The sequence below is a fragment of the Orycteropus afer genome, unplaced genomic scaffold (assembly GCF_000298275.1).
Source record: "Orycteropus afer afer isolate SDZICR_OR568_19922 unplaced genomic scaffold, OryAfe1.0 scaffold00026, whole genome shotgun sequence".
In the NCBI taxonomy this organism is placed as follows: Eukaryota; Metazoa; Chordata; class Mammalia; order Tubulidentata; family Orycteropodidae; genus Orycteropus; species Orycteropus afer.
This window is the reverse complement of record NW_006921613.1, coordinates 17341851-17352642: the sequence shown is the minus strand read 5'-3', so window position 1 is coordinate 17352642 and position 10792 is coordinate 17341851. Positions and strand designations below refer to the sequence as shown.

Here is a 10792-nt window from a genome sequence, read left to right as displayed (position 1 = left end):
GAAAGAGAATTTGCTCTGTAAATCTTCACCCAAATTAAAATAAAATAAAAAATTAAAATTAAAATTAAAAACAAGGGTTAGGGGGAGATAATAAAGAAATCAGAACATGAGAAAAAGAGCAAGATAGACTCTTAGGGAGGTAGAGTGGAGAAAAGACTATCACAGAGATGGGAGGAAATTGCATACCAAGGAGTGCTTAACCATCTTTGACAAGACAACACCTCCCTCCTGTGACCTTTTAGAATAGTGCTACAAAGCCTTTTTAAAACAGATTGCCTGGGCCTCCCCATATATTAGAATCCATTCCTCAGTAACTGGTAGTCTCACAAAGCAGAAATCTCCTACCCACATGCACACACCTTCCAAGGAACAGATGAAATCAAGCCAAGAGTCAGGTGTGGATTTCAGAAGAAAAGTGCCCCCCTCTGCTGGTAAGGCAAGGTATCTAGAGAGAGATTTACTCTACCTCTCATTCTGCCCAGGAGGAGTACACAGTAACCACTGAGGCTGCTGGGAGAATTACAAGGCTTTGACAGGTAGAACTATTGAAAGTGATCAATTTTTGTTTCAATTCAATAAAGAGCCCAAAAGGGGCCACCTGTCTGTCACATGCCCATTCCCAGTCACCACTTTCTCACAAATCCTTAGTGGTGGGGAGAGTTAGACCAAGGCTGCAAAAGGCCAAGGCCTCTTGGTAATGAAGCCCAGTACCAAACCAACATGGAATGTCTGAGGGAGCTTGCAGGAGTGGGTCTCCCTTCACTCAAAGTGGTGAAACCAGTGTGAAATTGTTCACTACAGATTAGAAAGAAAGCATGAGCAAGCCTATACTTACATTGCTTATTAGGTAATTTGCCCCTGAGTTCACCTGTTAGTTCAGAATACATGTATTAAGCATCACCTTGTCACAGGCAGCACCCATTGCCGGTGAGTCGATTCCTACTCATAGCGATCCTATAGGACAGAGCAGAACTATTGCATAGAGTCTCCAAGGCTGTAATCTCAACAGAAGCAGTCTTTCTTCTAGGGAGTGACAGGTGGGTTTGAACTGCTGATCTTTTGGTTATCAGCCAAGTGTTTAACCATTGTGCCACTAGAGCTCCTTTGTATAAAGCACTAATGTAAATATAAAGATAAAAGCCTAGCCCCCAGCCTTGTAGGGAGATAGTTAGACACCTTCAGTACTCTCTGTCTTTCCCTCTTCATAGATAATCTGGTCAACAGCTTTGTACTAAATTGTAAATAACTGATAAAGGATACGACATTGATGTTCCCTAGAGTAGTTACCAAGGAACTCTGGTGGTGCAGTGGCTAAGTGTTCAGCTGCTAACTAAAAGGTCTGTGGTTCAAACCCATCAGCTGCTCCAACGTAGTCTGCTTCCATAAAGATTTACAACCTTGGAAACCCTATGGGGCAATTCTACTCTGTCCTATAGGCAGTGGCATCATTAGGGGTGTATATGGAGGGTGTGGACCATACCAGGTAACACTGTCAGAGGGGGTGACACCAAAATAAAATATTTGTGCATTGTTGAAGCAAAAATTTTTTATTTTTTATAAAAATATCCCTGTAGTCACTTACAAAACAAAAATATTTTTTGTAAGCCCAGCTTACATGTATCAATATACCTACAAGGCTGAAAATCTATGCTAATTTACTTTTTTGAACCTTCTGATAAGGTCAGGTCAGAGCTGTCATTAGTGCCCATTATACTGATGCGTTGAATCACGTGATTTTATCTGCACATGTTAAAAGCAAGTGCTGTTGTTTCCATTGCTGTCAGTGTTTTCATAATCACTGATTCCGTCACATTTTTAGTGCTTTTGCTACCGTATTGTGGTAACTAGTATTTTTGAACTTATATCATTAAGTTTTTCAAGACTGAAGTAGTAATTAAAGGAAAAGAAAGAGAAAAAGTCTTCTGCTCAGTTACAAATACTGTTATAACTAACAATATTGTAATTAAATGTAGAAAGATTTTATAAAAATTACAGTCAATGTCATGCAACAAAATGCATATGAACTGCTTTATGGAAAATGAACTTTCACCCAAATCACAATAAAAATACAAAAAAAAAATCACTGTTTAATATCTCATTTAATCCATGTAAAAAAAAGAAAAAGAAAGATTTTATAAAACAGCTTTGTTGTTAGTATTCATATAATCTAAGAAATATTACATTTAAGCAATTTAAAGCTGTATTTATCACATATTATTCTTTGATGTAAATTGATAATAAATATTACTAAGGATTCTATATGGTCTGATATGGGAGGACGTCCATGCGGGGGGTGACACCATGAATTACTGCACTGGGTGACACCAGCCCTAGTGATGCCACTGCCTATAGGGTAGCTATGAATAAGAATTGACTCCATGGCAATGGTTTAATTAGTAAGAGTAGTTAGAATCCCTCAGAGAAGCATTTTAGGGGCTACCAGCTCTGCCAACAGGTAAAGTCAGGCTATCCCAGACTGTCTGTTTGTACCTCCAGCTTCCTCTCACTTGTCCTAAACTCCTGGTTCATGCAGAGATGAGAAGCCCAAGCAAGGATCAGGGAGATGCTGTCTGGCCTCCCGCTTTGGAATCTCAGGCTTCTCCCTCCAGGTGACCATTTTAACAGTCTAAGTGCTCCATCAAGGTAGTGACGGTTCAGTGGTAGAATTCTTACCTTCCATGGAGAGGACCTGGGTTAGATTCCTGGCCAATACACCTCAAGTGCACCCACCACCCATCTTTTGGTGGAAGCTTGGGTGTTGTTATCATGCTGAACAGGTTTCAGCAGAGTTTCTAGACTAAGATGGACTAAGAAGAAAGGCCTGGTGATTTACTTCCAAAAATCAGCCAATGAAAACTGTATGGATCACAATGATCCAATCTATAGTTGACAATGGGGATGGTGCAGGACCAGGCAGTGTTTCACTTCATTGGGCATGGGGTCTCCATGAGTCAGGGGCCTACTTGACGTCAGCTAACAACAATAACTGCCCCATCAAGGAGTCTGCCAGAAGGTTTGCAATATGTGGAAATGCCCCCCCCCTCACACACACACACACACACGTAAAAGTGCAGCATTCCTCAAGATAGTATAGTGCACTGGTTAAAAGCTGCAGCACCCAATCTTTCTCAGCTGTGGGACCTTGAGCAAGCTACTGAACATATCTAGACCACATTTTATTCATCTGAAAATGAGGGTAATAACAGCCCCACCCTCAAAGGGTTATCATGATGGGAAAAGCCTCCCATCTCCCCCTCACTCACCAGTGCACATAACAGATGCAAAGACCCAGCACTGTCCATACTTCACAGGCTGCCCACCCTGAGTGGACCACTGCCGCAGGATGGCCACGCTGCCGTTCCACTCCAGGGGGCTGACACCCCTGGAGTAATCCTCTCCCCAATTCCCCTGTAGCACGCCACTGTCATCATTGCTGTTGATCTGAAAGGACAGACAGATGGGTGTCCACAGTGCTCAGGGGAAACCCAGACTGTTCTCAGACAGTGACAGGGAAGCCTTCCCTCCTTACCATGGCACTCACCACCCTGCAGACATACACCACGTCGTTTCTCTGAGAACAGTCTTTGGACGGGTTCTTTAAGAAGTACAGGCTCTTGTTCAGGATCTCAAAGCAGATATCTATGATGTCATCTTCAAACTTCCAAGGTGTGGTGGGGGAGAGAAGAGTGAAAAGGTCTGAGTTCTGAAACTTCAAGTCACTAGCACAGGCTTTTTTGTGAAAAAAAGTGGGGTGAAAATATACACAACAAAACATAACTCCAATTCAATACTTTCTACATGTATTCAGTGACACTGATTACATTCTTCAAGTTGTGCAACCATCCTTGCTATCCTTTTCCAAATTATTCCACCATCATTAACATAAACTCAATGTCCCCTAAGCACCCCCCTTTCTCCATCCCTCCCACCCCTGGTAACCACTAGTAATCTTTGGTTTCTATATATTTGCTTATGTGAGATGATACAGTATTAAGTGAGATCATACAGTATTTGCCCTTCTGCAACTGACTTACTACTTTCAGCATGATGTTTTTGAGGTTCATCCATGTTATAGTATGTATAGGGACTTCATTCTCTTTATGACTGAATAATATTCCACTCTGTGTGTGTGTGTGTGTGTGTGTATACCACATTATTGGGAATATATTAGATTCAGAATTCTGAAGACTAAACTGTCACTCTGGCTGAAAACACAAACAGAATTTAGAAAGATGAGAGATCCCTGTTGGCTGAAGAGGTCTGAGAAGGCTTCTGGAGCCAATGTGTTTTGAAGGACAGATTAGACAGGAAGAGATGAGGATGGGGCATTTATCTGAGATCTGTGAACACAGTGGGTAACAGAGAAAGGGGCTTAGATCTTCTCCTATCTGGAGGACTTGCAGGAGTAAGGAAAGACCAATGGGTAAGTATGGGCCCAGACATGCGAGGAGAAGAAAAAGAATGCAGAGAGCCTGGAAACCAAGTAAAGGAGATCAGAGCTGATGCTGTAAGCACTGGAGAAGCCCATGTAGGCCATGACATATGTTCACAACATATGTCACAACCATTCTGGCTGTCAAATGCACTGGTATTTGTCTCAATTTCAAAAAATTGCACAAATTGTTAGAGGCAAGAATGGGGAGAATATGATCTTTCTCAGCAAGGCTCCTTGTTTTGCTACCTCCTCACTCTCTTCCCTCTAAGTGTTTGTGCACAGAAAGCTGAGGTGGCAGAGGGTGGAAGAGAGAGACTGCACAGGCTGTGAGGAGCAGTTCAGAGTGAAAAAGTTGCCCAGAATCAAAGATCCCCCCACCATACAATGACTATACATTTGAATCTGTTCATTTTTTTCAGTGATGATCAAGTATCATGGTTTAAATTTTTCAGAAAAGTCGTTATCTATTGGAGCTGTATTCTGAAGTGTTACTGGATTAAACTGCATGGTATCTGCAATTTGGTTTAAAAAATTCCAGTGGTGAAATTAGGAAAGGGGTCAGTGCAGGAGATCCCACTCTATCAGTGGGAGAAAAATGCAGGAAAAAAACTCAAAATCATAAAAAAAAAAAAAAAAACAGGCTTACTGGTCTGATAGAGATGGGTGAACCCCACCCCCCACCCCAGACTATAGCCTCTAGTCATCCTTCAGGCCTGGAATTGAACTCACTCCAGTGGCTTCCAACCAAACAATAGACAGGCATATAAGGTAAACATTTTTATCAGGTAGATACACTGCTTAGAACGATGGATAATGAGAGATCAGAAAGGCAGTACTGGCACAGGGAGATAGCACAGAGGACAGGAATGTGTAAGAAAGAAGGACACAGGAAAAAGGTAACCACATGGAGAAAATGGGAAGACAGTTGTTATATTATGAGGATTATAATCAGTATCATGAAACAACATGTGTATGAACTTCTGTATGGACAATGAATTTGCTCAGTGAACTTTACCCAAATAACAATAAAAATTGGGGGAAAAAAATCCATTGGTGAGGTGGAGGGAATGAGGGCACAAAGACCAGAGTTGGCAAACATTTTCTGTAAAGGACCAGCTAGTAAGTATTTTAGGCTTTGCAGGCCATAGGTTCTCTGTCACAACTACTCAGGTCTGCTATTGTAGCATCAAAACAGTCACAGATAATACCTAAATGAAGGAACATAACTGTGTTCCAATAAAACATTATTTATGTACACAGAAATTTAAATTTTATATAATTTTCACATTCCACAAAATATTATTTTTAAATTCTTTCTCAACAATTTAAAAATGTGAAAACAATTTTTAGCTTGTGGGTCATGTAAAAACAGGTAGTGGGCCCATGAGCTGTCATTTGTAAACTGCAGGTATAGATGAAACAAGATTCACCATTAACTGATCTTACGGAAGGTAACAGATGGGAACATAGAGGCTTATTAGCGCAGCCTGTCTACTTTGATTGGGGTGCCTGGGTGATGCAAACTGTTAAGCGCTCGACTAGTAACTGAAGAGTTGGTGATTTGAACCCACCCAAAGGCTCTTTGGAGGGGTGGCCTGGCAACCTGCTTGTGAAAGTCACAGCCTTAAAAACTCCATGGAAGAATTCTACTTTGCACACATAGAGTCGCCATGAGTAGAATCAACTTAATGGCAACTGGTTTGTTCTTTTCCTACTTTTGATTGTGTTTTAAGTTTTCTATACGCAAACACAACGCACTGCCGTTGAGTCAGATCTGACTCATAGTCACCCCTCCTCGGGTTTCCGAGGCAGTATCACTATGGAAGTAGATTGCCCAACCTTCCTTCTGAGGAGTGGCTGGTGGGTTTGAACACAAGCCTCCTGATTAGTAGTCAAATACCTTAGGCACTATGCCACCAGAGCTATAATAAAATACTAAAAACTAAAGAAGAAAGACTTCTCCCCTTCCTTTTTTTCCCTCCCCACTGGTTGGGGAATTGGTCTAGCATCTTACACCTTGATCCTGGTAGTAGCCCTTCACGAGCTAACAGTTATGTAAGAGCCATCCTCAAGGAGTCCCCCCACCAAACCCAATTCCTGCTGACACTATTACCTGCCCATAGTTCCAAGGCCACATGGTGATGAATCTCTCATGACCCTTGTAAAAAAAGCCGTAGTCCATCATGATGTACTCCTGCAGCAGGACTTCACTTGGCAAGTAGACATCATCCTCTGAGTGGATAAGAAGTGCCCAAAACCCCAAACCAAAGCAGAGTAGTAAAATTAAAAACAATAACAAGTGCATCGTGCTAAAAGACAGGAGAAACAATGAGTTGCTTGAGTAGATGGCAACAGAAATTAAGACCAAACCCCTGTAAGAGTTTTTCTAGAGGCCATAATACAATCTATAAAAATAATGGTATTATTTCCTGATTATGAAAGTCACAGGCTTGTTGAAGAGATCTGGAAAATATGGATTGGCAGAAAGAAGGCAGTGACAGTAATCATTCCTCCCCAGACACGTACATTGTTAGATTTTCATGTATTCAGGTCACCTTCTCTTTCTATGCACATATATTTAATATAATTAGAATCATATTGATTAAGAAATCTATTTTACCTACACAATTAATGTCTTCCTCATGACCTTGAAAATTCTTCGTGAGCATGTGATATTATTTGAGTGAGCATGTGATATTATTTGAGTGAGCATGTGATATTATTTTGCATAGACAGACAGCAGTTTAGCTTCTGGGCTTTGTAGAAGAATGTCACAGCATTCTCAATGAGTCGGGTTAGCATTACAACCTATGAGCAAGTCTTACCTGCACTCCAAGGGTTAAAAAGCAAGATGAAAGTCCCCACTAGGTAACTCATGTTGTGACCCTGCCCCTGGGAGGTCTGGATCTTGAGCATGTAGGGGCCAATGACTGCATTGGCTGGTGTAAAGAGGGAGACTTGGAGTGAGTTCAGGTCAATGGTGAAGTCAGAAACCCTCCAGACATTCCCATGTTGGGCACTCTTGAGTAAGAAGGTGGCTCGGGTCCCCAGTAGCTCCAAGGGCTCTGGTCCTGTGTAGAAGAATGATCCTAAAGCTTAAAAACGTCTTTGTAGTGTGATTCGAGGGGGACTGGAAAGACCCCCACCTTCTCGCACCACTTGCTAAACCTTTCAGTTTAAGGCTTTTACTGCCACTAGGCAACTCTGAGCCCACTTAAGATTTCTGGGCCTCGGTTTTCTTATCTGTAAAATGGGGATTGTAATAGTACCCAACAGAAAGTTCATGTCTTAAAATTTAAATAAGATAATGTATATGAAGTTTTAACACAATTCTTGGTGTGTAATTAAAGATTGGCTGTTATTACTATGGAGTGCCTAAGTGTGCAAATGGTTAATGTGCTCACTGCTAACCGACAGGTTGGTAGCCCAACTCCACCTAAAGACCTCAGAAGAAACATTTGGCAATCTACTCTGAAAAATCAGCCATTGGAAGCCCTATGGAGCACAGTCCTACTGTGACACATGCCGTGAGTTAGAATTGACTCAATGGCACTGTTTTTTTTTTTTTTTTTTTGGTTATGATACTTTATCAGTTTGCTGAGATGGCTGTATCTTTCTTTAACAGTACTGAGAGAAACTCCACATGAGAGTCCTAGGGAGCTCCCAGGAGAAGAGAGGGGAAGGAGGCTCAGAAAAGAGGGCAGGGACCCTGCAGGTGACCTTTGCTAGCACTTCCATTCTGAGGGAGCCCAAAGGGCTTTGAGGCAGGGGCAAACTCACCAGTCTCAGCCATGAAGGTGATGTTGTCAGTCTGGGGCTGGAAGCTCCGGTTGAAGCTCAGGACGATGGTGAAGGCCTGGCCACGGCGTACGATGAGCCGTTTCAGGCCCATCTCCTGTGTGTGGTGCTCCTTGTTATTCTTGAGACTCTGCAGGTCGATGGACCTGAGCTCCAAGGCTGCCACTGGGGGAGATCAGGGGACAGGTCATGCCCAGCTGCAGCTCCCTGGGTTCAGGAGTCCCTTGACACTTCTCAGACTCTTCAGTGGCACTGGCCTCTGACTTGGGTAAAATTCCTTCCCAGCTCTTAGCCCTGCCCCCTGATATCACGACTCAGCGTCAGCGGACAGTGCAGGAGGTCCTGGCCCAGTTGTGCGAGCACTACAATCCTATCCTAGTGACCTCTGCATCTGAGCCCAGAGCCACAGTGCTCCCAAATTGTTGTTCTTGTTAGCTGCTGTCGTTGTGTTGGCCCCTGACTCATGGTGACCACGTGCTCAACATATCAAAATACTGCCTGGTGCTGCCTCATCCCCATGACTTCAGATTGGACCATTGGGATCCATCAGGTTTTCACTGGCTGATTTTTGGAAGCAGACTACCCGGCCTCTCTTCCTAGTCAGTCTTAGTCTGGAAGTCTGCTGAAATGTGTGTAGCATCATAGCAACATGCAAGCCTCCACTAATAGATCTGACACGTGGATCTGATTTGATTTGATTCCTGGCCAGTACTCAAGACCTAGAGGTCCCAGAAAGCAAAACGTTTCCAGATAACTGAAATGGAGAGCCACAGCATACTCATAACTTTTTCTGTTGAACATCTGTCTAAAAGTTACCCTATGATCCTGCTGATGTGATAATTAGCATATTAAACTTTGTATAAATTAAGTCAATGAGCTGACAGAAGACTGGAACCTCAGCAATAGGGTAAGTCCCTACTTTTGAATACTGTGGGTGGAGGTGAGGGGTTCAGGGCTACTACAGCTATTGCTTCTCAGCTGCGTTCCACATATACGGAACTTAAGCAAGTCACTTAATGTCTCCGTGTTCTCATCTGAAACATGGAGACAATAATAATCCTACCTCGTAGGGTTCGCGTGAGCATTAAGTGAGGATGCACACGTGAAATGCTTAGCATAGTGCTAGGGACAGAGTAAGCACTCAGCAGTTATTAGCTACTATTAGTAGTAGAGGAATCTCTGGGTGTTGCAAACAGTTAGAGCACTCAGCTGCTAACTGAAAGGTTGGCAGTTCAAGTCTACCCAGAGGTGCCTCAGACGAAAGGCTTGGTGATCTACTTCTGAAAACTCAGCCATTGAAAACTCTATGGAGCACAGTTCTACTCTCACCATGGGATCCCCATAAATCAGAGTAGATTCAACAACAACCGGAAAATTGGTAGTAGTAATAACGCAGCTTCAGATTGCATTTGCTTTGCTATTTTGCTGGCAATGTTTATATTACATTCACAGTCAACTAAATTCTATTAGAACTTTCCCCCAGGAGTACATCAATTTATCTCAGTGATTCTTAGTCAGGGCAATTTTAGCCCCCTATGGCAGTCCTAAGGTATTTGACTACTAAGCAGAAGGCTGGTGGTTCAAATTCACCAGCCACCTCTTGGAAAGAAGATTGGGCAATCTACTTCCATAGTGATACTGCCTTGGAAACCCAAAGAGAGGGGTTGCTATTAGTTGGATTCGACTCCATGGAAGTGAGTTTGGGGTGGTTTTTTTTTTTCTTGTTTAGGGGACATTTATCTATGTCTGGAGATGTTCTTTGGTCATCAACTTAGGGAGAGGACTGCTTCTGGTATCTCTAGTGAGTAGAGCAGCATCCTAGAGGAAAAAGTCACGTTTGCTCCCAGCCAGATTGTGTATCATTTGTGTTTTGAACTTCCACTTATGTTTTTTATGTTTTTTTCTAAATGAGTTCATTTTGAGTCCATCTTTCCTTCTTGTGTGGAACTTTTTGAATCCTAATCCTTTCACCCAAATGCTTTACCTCACCATCTGCAAAATTTGAACTGTCTTTCACACCTTAATTCAAGTCATTACCAAGATGGTTTTAAACTTTAGCGCTTAAGTCAGATCTCAGTGGTATCATCTGAACTATTTTCCAGGTTAACAGTGAACCATTAGGAAAAACTCTTGGAGGATATTGTTCAAGAAGCTGTGACTACATCTAATTCTTTAAATCATGAAGTTGGGTTAGGTGTCTTAAAGTTTCCTTTACACCCTAAACTCAATTTCAGTTTTCTTATTTGCACCTTTCCCACAAGTTTTTCAAACTTCTAACTAGAAGCAGAATGTCCATGACTGTCCCTTGATTCCCCTTCTAGTAATAAATAATCTCTCATAAAAGAAAAATTAAGATCATCCTGACTTGTTCTGAATAAACCTACTGGCTCCCACTGATCTCAGTATTCTTTCCTAAGTACTAACAATCAAAACCAGAAACCAAACCAAAATCACTGCCATTGAGTCAATTCTGACTTATAGTGACCCCATTGGGTTTCCAAGGTGATAAATCTTTACAGAAGTGAATTGCCTCGTCTCCCTTCCATGGAGTGGCTGGTG

At 42.2% G+C, this 10792-nt stretch overlaps 1 protein-coding gene across 1 annotated transcript in view; it reads right to left on the bottom strand.

Moving 5' to 3' along the window:
- Positions 1-9351, bottom strand: part of TGM7 (transglutaminase 7) — an 18652-nt gene extending 9301 nt beyond the window's left edge. The window contains exons 1-6 of the mRNA XM_007935323.1: positions 9297-9351; positions 8216-8398; positions 7261-7506; positions 6549-6667; positions 3530-3658; positions 3264-3441 (exon numbers count right to left, since the gene is read on the bottom strand). Coding sequence (XP_007933514.1) covers positions 3264-3441; positions 3530-3658; positions 6549-6667; positions 7261-7506; positions 8216-8398; positions 9297-9351 — 910 coding nt within the window. The remainder of the gene's footprint in view (positions 1-3263; positions 3442-3529; positions 3659-6548; positions 6668-7260; positions 7507-8215; positions 8399-9296) is intronic.
- Positions 9352-10792: the final 1441 nt, after the last annotated feature.